General features: G+C 37.9%; 1 protein-coding gene across 1 annotated transcript in view; it reads right to left on the bottom strand.

Annotated features, from left to right (window-relative positions):
- Positions 1-13,590, bottom strand: part of LOC128601584 (uncharacterized) — a 126,481-nt gene extending 112,891 nt beyond the window's left edge. The window contains exons 1-7 of the mRNA XM_053614887.1: positions 13,335-13,590; positions 7,058-7,194; positions 4,203-4,264; positions 1,220-1,315; positions 1,050-1,127; positions 775-867; positions 91-284 (exon numbers count right to left, since the gene is read on the bottom strand). Coding sequence (XP_053470862.1) covers positions 91-284; positions 775-867; positions 1,050-1,127; positions 1,220-1,315; positions 4,203-4,264; positions 7,058-7,145 — 611 coding nt within the window. The 5' untranslated portion in view covers positions 7,146-7,194; positions 13,335-13,590. The remainder of the gene's footprint in view (positions 1-90; positions 285-774; positions 868-1,049; positions 1,128-1,219; positions 1,316-4,202; positions 4,265-7,057; positions 7,195-13,334) is intronic.
- Between the last annotated feature and the right edge of the window lie 2,172 nt (positions 13,591-15,762).

The raw sequence follows: 15,762 nt of genomic DNA, 5'->3' as shown, positions 1-15,762 counted from the left end.
TAATGTAGGTCAGTGCAAACTGGCAAAAAACAAACAAACAAGTAAAACCACTTCAAATAAAATTCAGTGAACTGAGGAGCAGAAACACACTTCTGGCACTGGTCTTGCACCCAGAGGAGCAGGGCTTTTTTAGCAGACAGGCGAAAGCGTGCATGGAGGGGTGATGCTCTCCGTGGAACAGGGCTGCCTCGAAGAGGGGTTCCAGGAGCCGAATCCACACTGGACAGGGAATCCAGAGATGACGAACGGGATCCAAAGGAGAGAGTGCTGGCTAACTCCTCAATCTGCAGGAAGTCACAGTTTTTCAGTTACAGTGCTGCTTATGAAATTCAACACAGATAAACATAATGAATTTGTTCAGGTTTTATTTAAAGGTGTGACAGTTTTTCAAACAGTCTGATGATGTCACACAAATGTCTTAGAGGATGAACAATATAATCCTCATTACGCTATTTTGAAAACCTATTTTGTTCTCATTTCAATGCCCTTCCTGTGGTTGATAAAGTACAGGCATATTTTCTCTGTGGCAGATATCCCAAGTGCCCTGACCCAATTTATGCCACTAAAAGGGATGAATCACAATACGCCTTTTGGTTGAATCAAAGCAACCATTTCAGCGGGAGTTTCAAATTCACCCCATTGCTTAATATAACATCACCACAATGGTATGGTGTGGTATTCAAATACACAGTTGGATCCATAGAAGTAAAATGTGAAAATACCCGAAATACACACAGACAAATGTGAGGTCTTTGTAACTGATGTGATACTCACATGACAGCGTAGAATAATGGTCCATATGAGGCCTAAAATAATGGAAGGTTTCCCATCTATGATATCAGGGATGTTTATATTCACCAGCTTAATCTAAAAAGAAAAAAATATTAACAAGCTAACAATATTTCATATCATTATTATTAATATTAATAGAAGTAGTAGTAGAAGATTATTCCTTTAAAAACATCATCAAAATTCATACTCTCCCCGATCTTGAGTAAGAATGTACACTGATTCAATATGATTGAACAAAGGCATAACCAAACCCTCACTGATTTATTTTTTAAGAAGTTTAAAGCCGTTTCAACATTTCCCCTCTGCTGAAAAACTCCATGGCCTTTCTCTCGTTTCTGTGGGGAAATCAAACAAATGTGGCAATAAATATTTTACACTTACACTGATTGGCATTAGCAAACATATTCAAGGGGGGTATGACACTCACCAAGTGCTGGCCACTCATGACCTCCAGCAGGTCCAGCAATCGATCTCCATCACGGAGGTCTGAAAATAGATCCTGCACCAAGGAGGGACAGATCCTCTGGAAAACACAACCATTGCATCATGAAGATGTAGTCCATAGAGGGAACAGCATTCTGGATTTCAAAAATTCAGTGAAATAGAATATCTGATACAAAGTGCAGATATAAATAAACAAATAGAGAAAATTTAGTTGTGATGAAATCATTAAACATCTGTCATTTGGAAAGAATGTTCTGTTGCTTGAGATCAAAGCTAAAATATAGAAGCAGCGCTTCTGCAGACCTCAAGTCAGCTGCAGACTCAGAGCAAGCTGAAATTGGGTCTATTCGAGGTGGATGAGGCTGCCATTACAAAGTTATATCCCATCACAATGGATCACTCATTTAACATAGTGAGAGGAGCTGACTTTACACTCATGCCCAGTATTCCAGGCATAGACTCCTGATCCACTGTGACCCAGACCAGGATAATGTGCTTACTGAAGATGAATGAATGACTGAATTAACTACTTTGTTTAGTATTGGCCAACATTTGCTCTCTGAATGAACAGTGTGATAATGCATGCTATGGAGTAAATCTTATTCCATTAATAATAATAACCTTCAAGGAGCACTGGTCAATATTTCATCCTTCATGCAACTGAGAATAACAGTTCTGCTCTAGACTCCTTGAGTTGTGTTTACTGCATATTCATTTACATACACAGCATGTAGCTCTAAATTTAACTTTAAAAAGTGCTTTGCAGTAGGGGTGTAATCATCAGGCTATTTGGCAACAAACATAAATTGATAATATTTGATTATAAATCAATTATCATGAAATAGAATTTATTATGAATCAATTTTAAATAATTTAAAAAAAGAATGAACAACTAGTGTGTAAAAAATTTTTTTAAAAAATATTTTTAATTGATGTGTAAGTAGGATAGCAAGGTGAATTGCCAGAGTTCAAACAAAGGTGCTCGCATATCACTATAAATCAAAATTATTGTTGCAGACTCAGTGGTTGTGTCAAATATTGAATTGTTGCCTTAAGAATCAAAATTGTATCACATCGCATGGAAACCTGAGGTTTGTACACCTACTTTGTAGTCAAGTTCAAGAGTTAAGTGCTGTCAGTCATTTTATAGACATGCCACCCATATTTGTAGCTTTTGTAAGATCGAAAGCTGGACACAGAATTAGCTGCATTTTGTGTTTCATGTAGGCATTAATGTTAATGTTATATACTGGTAAACTGTTTGGATGAATGACCATTTCAAAAATCAATAGGTTAACTGCCATGTTAGTATTTTAGTTAGTTTTTATCTAACTTTATATTAACTAACCAAGAATTAGATGAGAAAGTCACCCCTCACACTCCCATATTCACGATTGCTTTTGCAAGATTAGCCCAAAAAAGAATTACTACTAATTCTGTATAACTACTTGAGCTGCAACAACTAATCAATAAAATCGATAATAATCGATTATGAAAATCGTGGTCAATGAATCTCATTATCGATTAGTCGGCATGGGGTACATTTACTCACTATGTTACTTCTGTACCGAAAACACGCATTGGAGAGTAAATACTTAAGTTGTCTCTCAAATGATGTACTGTACACTTACACTATTCACTGTGTACTCTACTGTCTAGTGCAGGGGTGGGCAATCTTATCCAGAAAGGGCCGGTGTGGGTGCAGGTTTTCATTCCAACCAAGCAGGAGCCACACCTGATTCTACCTGTGTAATCAGTTGATCTTGGCTTTCAATAGTTTCAGCTGTGGCTTCTGCTTGGTTGGAATGAAGACCTGCACCTACACCGGCCCTTTCCAGATAAGATTCCCCACCCCTGGTCTAGTGTGTGAATTTTAGAAAGGTGATATTGTCTCAAATAGAACATTAGCCTTTTTTTTATTTCCCAGTCAGTGGCACATGACGTCATACGCACGGAATGTGACACAGCTAGCATTAGCCTAATACCCAGAGTCAACGACAATGAATTTCTTCAATTTAATGTTTATGTCAACATTATCTTTTATACCCAACATGACCTCAGTCACTATCAGACAGAGGAGAAATCGTCATGTGACTGAGGAAGAAAGTCCTCTAAGGCAGGGAAGCATTTAATATTAAACACCACGGAGAAGATCAAACTTTATAAAGTGGAGTTTGTGTAGCACGGAAACACGACATGCACGACCACAAACCTATGTTTGTACCCAAAATGCTCCACTGTGTGCATGGGGTTCAGGAAACTGGTGCAAGTTGCTTAAAAGGTTTAGTTTAATTGAAGTTTATTGTAATTATATGCTGTATTTGCGCGCCTGCAGTGTAACTTCTGTCGTTTATTATAACGGAAGTGATGTGTTAGTAACGAGGCCGTGTTGCTCCTCACACGCAGTGTAGACGCGCTGATACAGAGTGTAGTGTGAGTAAGATCTGTAATGTCTAATTAAAACACTATGATCAAAAGTAAACAGTAGTAAAAAAAAATTCCTAAAGGCAGCGAGTAACAGAAACCACAAGGTGCAGTGAAAGGGAGTTTTTATTATTAATTTAGGACTGGAGTTTTATTCAGTTTTTTTTGTGCATCCATAAAATGTAATGCATAAATTCTTATATATAAGCTTATAATATAATATATATAAATTACAGTCCTAAATTAATAATATATATATTCTGGTGTGTGTTTGTGTGTATTGGGTTCTTTTCAGTTTTATATAATTGGACAAAGTTTTAGTCTGAAGTTTATATTTGTAACACTCAGTTTGTGGATTTTATTTTAAATAATAATAAATAAATAAAAAGGTACTGAAAGTTTGCCCCAGCCTCCATTCGATTAATTGATTAATAAATAACTAAAAAATAACCGGCCAACTAATCGATTATGAAAAATAATCGTTAGTTGCAGCCCTAATAAATACATCTCTATGCAGATTTACAGCTTTTTAAAAGGTTTACCTTTGAAAGCTGAGCATTGATCCAGTTAGTAAATGTCCTCTTTTGAACCTGCTCCTGCTCCACTGCAGAAGAAAAGAAAAATGGTACAAGCACAGTTAGGACAAAACTAACATGCTACCATGACAGAGCAAGATGACCAAAGCTGTAAATGCAGAACACACTAAACAGTTTCTGTAGGCTTTCTCTACAACAACTTCATCCTGTCACAAAAATGGAATACATCCATGTAGAAATATGTAGATATCTTGCCAAACGTGAATTTTATGGTTTTGTGGTTTAAAGAACTCAGTGGCTCTTTCAGGCAGTAACTAACTTTAAGCTCAGATTAGAAATGGCTGCAAATATAGCTCAAACCAAAACACATAGCTACATGCATCACACCCTGCAATGTTTCAGCTTTGAATAGGTTTGAATAGCTACATGTAACTACTCATTGTATGTTTTTGGTTCTTTAAACCAAATAATTAAATAATTAAGCTAGCTCACATCCAAGGGTAAATTGTTTCAATGTGTCATATAAAACTGTCGCTATTATTCAAATCAATCATGGTGTACTCTAATGAGAAGAAAAAAAGATTTTTAAAGCAGCAACACCCATCTAACAAAAGACACAGTGAGCACTGATACATGGCAATTGTTGCATTATAAACACTGGGCACCTGTATTACAGGTTATTAACTAGGGTGGGCCAACTAAAAGCATTAATTACACACAGCACAGCGTGAAAGTGTATTTTTATCCTGCATACGGTATTTAGAATGGGGGAAAAAAAAACTGGCAGACAAGAAACACGATAATGTTCTACTTTCTTGAAGTTCAAATAATCAGGCTTGAAATTGCATAGCACTGGTTCAAGTGCAGTATTTAGCGTTGTATCTTTTTGCGTCGTTCATCTAGCATTGGGGAAACACTGCACCTTGTAGCAGACAGAAATAGTATAGATGTCACACCTGAAATAGCCACTCTTTTTTTATTGTCCCTCCTGTAGTCAAAGCAAACACCAACCATGTCTAGCTTAAATTCACTGTGTGTCCTGACCCCAGCTAGCGTTGGCAGATGGGTCTAAAAGACCAGAATAAACTGAAAGCAAATGGTGACTGAATTCAAAGAAGACTTGATTAATCTGATTTGTGTTATTGATTCATGGGAAAACAAATAGCTAGGAAAAATAAATGAATTAATAACAATAAAAGTCAAGCCATTGTAATAGCCAATTCTATTCAATTCAATTTTGTTTGTATAACACTTTTAACATTGACATTGACGCAAAGAAGCTTTAGAGAAATGTATCAATTCCAGATATAAATTTTAAATACATAAATGTATCCCTAATGAGCAAGCCAGAGACGACATGTGGAAGAAACCTTGAGAGAAACCAGAGTCAAAAGGGAATCCATCCTCATCTGGTTAATACTGGATAGTGTAACTGTAAATAATTTCCCTTCTATAACTGTATACTATATAATCAAAAAGTGCAATTGTGTAACCAGGAACCTATGAGCAACTTATGAATATGAGCATCAGAGTCATTCTGAATTCATTATAGTTTAACTTGAAGTCTATTTTGAAGTCTATTTAACATGACTTACTACATACTTTCATTCACCCTCAAGCATGCACTGATTAACTTCAGTTTGATCTCAGCTCAAACACTTTTCATTTGGCTCAGAGTCACAAAGAAACAAGGCTGACTTCTTCATATTCAAGCTGTAGGATGTCACAGTCTTACAGGCCTTTAGCCCTCTTTTTAGCCATGCTATACACGGTCTTTTCAGATTTGTGACATTATACTGTATAGCAACATAATGCCACAATGTTTCTTGTAACAGTGACGGGTAAGACTGTACGGTAAGACTGTAAGGTAAGGTAAGACTGTAAGGTATGGTAAGACTATTGCCTTAGGCTTTCTAACATGGGAGAGCCTTAAGGACATTGCTTAAGGGCTTTGCATTTTCCGGTTTCTCAATAACATGACAAGCTGCATTTTTTTTGTCTTATTAACCTCAAGAAAGAGAAAAAAAATGTAGGATTTAACTTGCTTCTTGGACATTCCACAACATTTAATGTAACAATAAATGAATAAATAACATGACCTGTTGTTCTGCAATATAATAAATATCAATGTTAGCAAATTGCAGTGTTATAAGAGGAATAAAACTCTTCTGGACATGCTTTTATTGTAAAATAATCACTTGCAATTAAAGACACAAAAGCCAAATTCTCCATATTCAAGCTGTAGGATGTCACAGTCTTGAAGGTCTCTCTCTTTCATTTTTTTTTTTTTAATCTTAGCGGTTCTACAAAGCACTTTACACAGTTTCGCATTCACACACACACACTCACACACCAATGGTAGCAGAGCTACATTATACTAGTTTTTTATGTTTTTATTACATGCACATGAATAAAATGGCAAGATTGTTGCTAAGTGATATCCAGCTAGCTCAGAATGACAACAAATACACACAGCTCACACAAACTGCAGCCGCACCCTCAGCAGTGTTTGTTTAAATAGTCGTTTACAGGTGAGTCAATGAGTCAGACACTAAAGGAGGAGGGCAAGGAAAATAAGGACGAATCAAAGAATCAAATACATAACCATTGTTATGATCACTGTTGTGATCAAGATCACACTGCTACGATCAAGAACACACTGTTATGATCAAGTACATACTGTGCCGAAAAGTTTTGTACCGATTGCACAACAACTTTCTCTAGTACAAAACACTAAATATGTACAAAAAATTAGTTTTTCACCTGACAAGCCCATGCCCTCCCAGCGATTTAAAACATGTCACTGCTTTACTCTGCAATCATAGTTTATCAACAGATCTGTAGGTATGAAAGATCCTGACCTTGCAGAAGTATGTGGACATCGTCGATATCCAGCGGGACGCCCCTCTCATCCGCAGCGGGGGCATCTGAGCCACCCTGCAATGCCATGACTTAAAGCACTCAGGCCTTAAGCCTATGCACCATGGTGATCTGGATACTGAATATTAACAACAAAAAATATTATTAATAAAAGCTTAGGCTCTCAGAACTCAATATGGAAAAGACAGAACAGCAAGAACAGACATGGTCTATGTATTATGAAATTCCTTAATAAAAGGAAGCGACCTACAGGAGGAAAGACTCTTGTAAGTGCACGCATGGGTGCTTGTGGATGTGTTTTATCCTGCCTTCTTTCCCTCTTTTAATAATTACCCTTTCACGCTGAAGACAGAAAGTCCCCAAACTTCTAAATGAGATTACACAGTTATAAATAAAGTAAGTACGTTAACTGCATCTGATCTCAGTAAACAGAAAACACCATGCACAGAGGTTAAATTTGGATTTAGAAAAAGGGGGAGCCCAACTTCTTTACTGGCTGCCAACAATATGAAAAAGCACAGTTTAAATTAAGGCATTTTTGGCAACTAACTTGAATTAATTAAGTTGAACAAGTTTTAGTATATTATTTAGTAGATTTATTTACTATAACTAGGTGGTCAGACAAGCTTTTCTTATTCATTAGTTTTAATATTAAAATTTATATTAAAACATCTACCGATTCTTCTATGGCATAGAGAAAAGCAAAGTATTATACTAGCAAATTGAGCACACTTTACTTTAATGAGAATATATACAATCATATATACAGTACTTAGCATTAAATAACTGCCCTTAATGACAGAAAACTTTTCAAATAAAAGCATTTCAGCTATACAGCAGTGTAAAACAGTGTAAATTCAGTATTGAGATCACAATTAGGATTAGTTAGGATTTACAGTACGTTTACATTATATTTCTTGACCACATTAAATACCAGCAGTGTTTGATATGACCTTTTATTTGGTCATACAATAATACACAATTCTTTGAGTCAGTGTGCAGCTTTGATTCCTGTGACAATCTGTGAAAAAAAAGTAATTGCACAGAAAATAATATCAAGACAAAATAAATCAATCACTCAAAAAACCAACAGCTTGGAGTCTTATATACTCATACTCATGTACTACAACATGCTGCTGCACCACAAAATGAGACATAATTATGTAGATAAGTATGACTGCCTCACAAAATAGTTTGGGAGGGAAGTAGCTATTAATAAAGCAACAAACCACAACATGGAGCTTCTGTGTTTACTCTTACGAAACAATGCTGCAAAGCTAAATCAAGTGTAGAATATTTTGAAACTGGCACACATAAAACTAATTTAAAAAAAATAAAATTAGTCTGTAAATACTGTTATTTTAAATAGAAACACTTGGTGTACTTCATATATAGAAGTGCAGGCTGATGCCAGAAACGGTTATAGGTTTATACGGTGAAATGGTTGTAGGTTATAGGGGCAGCACAGGGGTGCGGTGGGTAGTGTTGCCGCCTCACAGCTCCAGAGTCCCAGGTTTGATCCTGAGCTCAGGCTCCTGTTTGTGTGGTGCTTCTCCAGTTTCCACCTCCCACAAACATGGCAGTAGATTTATAGCGAAGATAAACCGGCCCTAAATATGAATGAGTGTATGAATGTGTGTACGAGTGTGCATGAAGCCATGCGCTGGATAAACTTTATCTATTAACTGAATCATCTGTAAACACAGAACACAGAGTAATTATTTTTTTAAATCCTCATTGAAACACTAACAAATGAATGCTCTTAGAGAAGTATGTTCTGTATGACCCCACTGCAATATTCACACAGAGCTCTGCCACACTGCATATGAGAAAACGTTCACAAGGGTTAGGAACTGAGGTGAGTGAAAAGGTCACATGACATAATTAATAGCATTAATTTATAGCAAGAGATTAATAGCAAACCACCTTTAGGCTCTAAAAGATGGTGGAAAAAAAAGGTTTTACACTGTCAGTTGAAAGTAGTGCTGAGTCTTCTAGAATAGGGTCACTTATTTAAAAGACACACACACACACACACACACACACACACACACATACACACACATACCAGCTGTAGCCTGGGACTTAAACAAACCAAGTACTGCCAAGTCACCATGGAAAGGTCTGGTAGATGACTCTTCAGTTTCTACCAGCCTTTCAGTACAAGCTCCATGACATCAGAGGGCAAAACTGCTCAAGGACACATGCAGCCCTCATGACGCCTTATGACCTGCAGTCCATGCACTCTCTCTCTCACACACACTCACACACACACACACACACACACACACACAAAGGTCAGGCTGAGACACAGAGGAACAGTGAGACCTGGAAGGAATCTGTGGAGTCTGAAAATAGGATTGGTCTACAACATGCACTCTGACTGGCAGCCAATAATTGTGTGTGTCTGTGTGTTTTGTGAATCTGGATCACCTTCACCTATACTCTACTTACTTTTAGCATTTTTATTTTCATTTGATTAAACTTTTGCCAAACTCACCAAGTATGTACAGTATATACATGTACAGCTTGATTTTTTTCAGAGCTAAAGTACAACTTGGCTGTGTAACTGCAGATCTGATCATGTCAAATGACTTTTCTGACCTGTGCTTGTAGGGGTATTGTATTGAAATTGTATATCACGAATATGTATGCGTAATTACCATTTCTTTAGTATTATGACAGGCTAAAGGTTCAGGTTGTAATTTTAGTGCCCTTGGCTGCCTGAGTGCTGAACTGCAATTGCAATGAAAACAAGTCTTTACCTTTTCCACAACCAAGCTCAAACTATATGGTGAAACTACATATACCTTATAAGCTGCCTTTCAAGGAAAAGTGACAGAAATGAAAAGATCTGTTCTGGGGGTGGAGCTTATTTCTGGGACGGAAAAATGTAAACAGGCAGAAAGTTAAAAAAAACTTGCCAGATCTACAGTACCACTTATCCTACACAGGGCTGTGGGGAGCCTGGAGCCTATCCCAGGGAACTCGGGGCACAAGGCAGGGGACACTCAGGATTTGGTGCCAACCCAGCGCAAGGCACAAGGCACAATCGCACACACACACGCACACCTATTCACACACTACGGACAATCTAGAGATGCCAATCAGCCTACAGCGCATGTCTTTGGACTGGGGGAACACTTTCAAACACTACAAACTGCACATTTAACACAACTTGAAAGACTCCTAAAATTCAAGGTCACTAATAAAAATAAAACTGCATTAAATCACATTGCTTCTGTCTGAGAAGTGTGGAGGGGTTATTATTTTATAGAGACAATTTTCTTCTCACTCAGACATCCAGTCCTAAATACAGTACTAGTCTCTTTCCCAAACATCAAAAATTTCATTGTAGTTATACTCCTTAAACCACTGCACGCTTTCTGAAGTCAGAATTCCCACAGTCCTCCAACAAAAACACGTTTCAGCACGTCTACGTCGAGATCAATACATCTACGAAACACGTACTGATGGTATGTGATTAGTACTTAGTGGAAAACCTATTCCAACACTAGATTAGTGTTAAAGTCTTGTAGGTGTGGCAGGACCGATCCATGGGTAAGGACGCAAGATTATCATGCTTCAAAGGACGCTTCTTAATCGTTCAGCGTTCAAGCCAGGCATGTCGAGGCAGATTAAAAATCAGACAGTGAACGATTCAATAGATTACCCAATACACCATGCAATGCAATGTGTTTAAATCTTTCATGACCTTTTAGGACAAAAATGAATAATAATCATGCCTGCTTTGATATAGTTTAAAGGTCACCATTTAAATCAGGTCTGGTGAGCTAAATACTCCACCCAGGTAAATCTTTAGCTCGTTCATGATATAATGCAGAAAAATTAGACATAATAACAATCTGATACACAACAGCTTGTTTTAAAATCATACTGCAGCATTCACAAAGGTGGCTACAAGGACACCAAACTAAGTCTACCTCAATTGCATAACCTGCATAAACATAATAATCAGTTTATGATTGCTGCATGGATTTTTAAATCGATCCAAATCTTACGCTAGGACTTACCTGTGTAGGCTACTTGTCTAATTTAAAAACCGGTATCACATAGGTGGGTGATCATTTTGGCATGCATTATGCTAATCCATGATCATAAACTTTCATTAATAATCTAGGATGTTTGTGTACATTCTGCTAATCCTCCCCTGAATCATTTTTACTGCACAGATAAGACACATAAATGTGAGCTGTGTCTGTTTGTGCAGTTAAACATTCCCACAAAATATCCATCCATTCATACATTTTCCATACTCCTTATCTTGCAGGGGTGCCTGGAGCCTATCCCAGGGAACTTGGGGCACGGGGCGGGGGACACCCTGCACACCCTGCACAATTGCGCACACTACGGACAATTTGGAGGTGCTAATCAGCCTACAGTCTTTGGACTTGGGAGGAAACTGGAGTACCTGCAGGAAACCCCCAAGGCACAGGGAGAACATGCTAGCTCCACGCACACAGGTTGGAGGCAGGATTCGAACCGGAGGTGCAAGGCAAATGTGCTAACCACTAAGCCACTGTACTGCACCCTCCCAAATCAAACCCATATGTGATACTTCCCCAAACTGTTGCCAGAATGTTAGAAACAATGAATTTTCTAGAATGTCTTTATATGTATACAATTTCCCTTCACTGGAACCACGGGGTCAAACCTGTTCCAGCATGACAATGCCGCTGTGCACAAAGCGAGCTCCATGAACACATGGTGTGCCAAGGTTGGAGTGAAAGAACTAGAGTGGCCTGCATAGAGCCCTGACCTCAACCCCACTGAACACCTTTACAATCAGTTGGAACACCAACTACATGCCAGGCCTCCTCACTTGACATCAGTGCCTGACCTCACTAACGCTCTTGTCGCTGAATGAACAATTCTCCACAGCCACACTCCAAAATCTAATGGAAAGCCTTTCCAGAAGAGCGGAGTTCATTATAACAGCAAAGGGGGATAAATCTGGAAAGGGACGTTCAACAAGCACATATGAATGTGATAGTCAGGTATCCACAAACTTTTGGCCAGATAGTGTACAAGATCCACAAATGAGAATGAATTAATACTATTAATACATGATGAATGAATGCACGCACTAATTCTTAGCACATCAGAAAATACTGAAGCAAATACATTAACAGCCTCTCCGTCACACATGAATATTCCTTAACGTGCACCTATTATGGTTTCGAAACGTGCCTAATTTTGTTTTAAAGGTCTCATACAATAGATTTACATGCATCCAAGGTCAAAAAACACTTTAATGTGCTCATCATTTAAATTGCACCATTACATTCCCCCCCAGTGTCAAAAACGACTCGTTAAACGATCCGTTCTAGTTGATTCATTCTAAACTCCTCCTTTCAGAGAGCATACTCGGCTCTGATTGGTCAGATATCCCAGTCTGTTGTGATTGGTCTACCACTGTCAGCGTGTGTCTAAAATGCACCAGAAGCGGGGCTTTTAGTTACAAACCTATGTAGGTTAGTACAGGAAGAAAAGTCTGGAATTACTAACGACTCGATTCAGCTGTTCAGAATCGGTTCCTTCTTTTGGGAGTCAATAACTCCGTTTGTCGTGCGCTTTGATTTTTGAAACTTTGCAGACTTTTTACATTCACAAACAGCTCTATAACACACTACATGAAAGGTCATATTTGAAAAGCCATAATAGGTGCACTTGAACAAAGATTGTAGTTAGGTCTGAACAGTGTTAACATTAACATTCTGTTAATTAATATTGTGACTTGCAGTATTAATAAATATTAATTAACTTTTAACGCTTTTTGTACACAATGTATCAATATATGCTTATTTTTCAAGAAACTGCTCTTGTTCAGTTATAAAGTAAACAGCACAATTCTGTCTTAATTGGCTGCAGATATCTGAACACATGCTATAAACAACAACAACAATATAATAATAGCAGTAGTAGTAATAATAATAATAATAATAATAATAATAATGTGCACGAGCTGCTCTAATCTGACACACATGGAAAGTCTAATGTTATGACAAATGGACATAGTGTCCTCTGCCATTCAGGTGTCACTCTCCCTGTACTATTATATCCGTGCCAGCTGAACTTAAGCATGCATTATGGACAAACATGACACTGTCTCTGCACACAAACTAACCGCTTTCATTTCCGCACACAAAGCCGGACCTGACAATAAAACTGCATCAAAACTTTACCCCAAAGATTCCCGGAGCAAAGCAGTGAACCAGTTTCATCAAGTCTACTTACAGAAAATGTCAGTCGCTGCTGCAGAAAGTTATTTACAAACAGGTCCCGTGGAGATTGAATGGAGATCTGCGCTGTGATAGGCAGGAATGAAGCTCAGACTACACCTCAGCTCACTTTCATAACACACACACGTTCACACCGGGTTGCCAGATTGGATCACCTGATTCCAGCCTGCTCACACACTGCAAACAGGTCCAAACTGTAAACATGCCAATTAATTCAGCCCAAATCCATGACAAGTTATTTCCAGTCCAGTGTGATTAAAATAGCCAGTTGGGTTGGACACAGTCCAGTCTGGCCAAACCCAAACAACCTTCTACATCATGAATTTAGTTTAGAGAAAAAATATGCATTAAATAAAATATGCACCTTACTTAACTGCTAAATTCTCCAGTCTCATTGGTCAGAAGGTATTGATTCATTTTTAGACCAGCAGCTCTGACAATAGTGCCAGCTGTAATTCAACTCACTGGTGTATAACCTATTACTGCGCTCACTCTACCACTTTATTTTTTTCTTTCTTTCTTTCTTTCTTTCTTTCTTTATTTATTTATTTAAAGTAACACCTAGGAGGCACACGGTGGCTTAGTGGTTAGCATGTTCACCCCACACCTCCAGGGTCGGGGCTTCGATTCCCACTGTGGCCCTGTGTGTGCAGAGTATGCATGGTCTCCCCGTGCTGCGGGGGTTTCCTCCGGGTACTCCGGTTTCCTCCCCCAGTCCAAAGACAGGTAGGCTGATTGGCATGTCCAAAGTGTCCGTAGTGTGTGAATGGGTGTGTGAATGTGTGCCCTGCGATGGATTGGCACCCTGTCCAGGGTGTACCCCGCCTTGTGCCTGATGCTCCCTGGGATAGGCTCCAGGTTTCCCCGTGACCCTGAAAAGGATTAAGCGGTATAGAAGAGGGCTGGATGGATGGAACACCTAGTTGGGACTTGTACACCGGACACTTCACATATTCGAATGCTAGTTATAAACAAATTAAAAACAGTGTTCTTTTACATATTATGTATCATTACTGATGTTATTTAACATTTATGGACGGAGTCTCCAGTGTCAGAGCTTTGTAACAGTCAATAGTTTTTAGAGGTGTAACGATCAGACAACTTGGATCCATAAAAGGCAACGATTGAAATGACTTGAGGCAACAATCACACTGATTATTACTGATTATAATTTATTATAAATTGATTATCAATTGTAACTGATGGTAAATCGATTACTATGCAAAAATGACAGACAGTTGATGTGTAAAAAAATAATTCATATTTTTAACTAATGTGTAGGGTCAATAGGCTAGCAAGGTGATTTGCCTGTAGCTCTGATAATTGATTAAAATAGACCTTCTTTTAAAAAATAGTTTACAAATAAAAAGTTGGAGCTAATAAATCAAATCATATCGTATCATATAATATATCTATCATAACAGATTCAGTAGTATTGTGAAATATTTAATCACTGCCTTAAGGATTAAAATCGTATGGTATCTTTTGGAAGCCCGAGGTTTACACCCAGAAAGTTTTCCATCACAGGAGAGTCTTCAGGACAGACTAATAAAATAAAATGAATCTTATTTAATTAAATAAAGAGGCTGGTGGGGAAATGACTGTGACTATAATTAACATAAGTGATGAGAGGAATTAACATGTTTTGCAGATGTTCCACAGCATTAACTGCAGCTATAAACCATTAAAAAGAACCACATGTTGTTTATAATAAATTACAACTTGTACACATTGATTTGCTGTGGTATAAGAGGAGTAAAACACTTTAGATGTGCTGTTATTGTAGAATAATCAACATTGAGGTTGTAAGAGCAACTCGCATCACACCACACCGCCGCTGATTATTTTCCTATCAATGTATGCCCTGTCATGTTTCGTTACCTATTAATGGTGCATTAGGCAAGATTAGTTTTTTTTGTTTGTTTTTTCTAGATTAGGGCTCTAAAGGTTAGGTGGCTTTGACAATTTGATTGGAATGCTTCTCGCTCAAGGTCACGAAGCCCCGCCCCCTTAGATCTTCAGTGGCCCCTGTAGTGTCTATAAAATGAGTGACAGGAGTAACATCCAAACACATTCAACCACTCCGGCCGGAAATCTGTTTCCCAGAATGGTTTCTCCCAACGATTAGTACACTTTTTGCTAAGGCTACGAGTTAACCCCCCTTATTATTATTATTATTATTATTATTATTATTATTATTATTATTATTTTAATAGCTTGTTCTACGCATCTTCCAGGTTATTTGTAAAGTAAGGTATTAAAAAATCGACTGTTGCTCCTTTAAGAGCAGACGTGACTTTCCTAAAAAAAAAACAAGAAGATTTTAGGCTTTCTGTTTTGCAAGAGAAGTGAGACAGAAATGCTTGACACAGCAAATAATAAAACGTCATAATCAAACGCATGTAATGTTTATTTAACCTAAT

The sequence above is a fragment of the Ictalurus furcatus genome, chromosome 25, assembly GCF_023375685.1.
Source record: "Ictalurus furcatus strain D&B chromosome 25, Billie_1.0, whole genome shotgun sequence".
NCBI classification, from domain to species: Eukaryota; Metazoa; Chordata; class Actinopteri; order Siluriformes; family Ictaluridae; genus Ictalurus; species Ictalurus furcatus.
The sequence above is the reverse complement of the archived record's forward strand: the minus strand, read 5'-3'. Positions and strand labels throughout refer to the sequence as shown.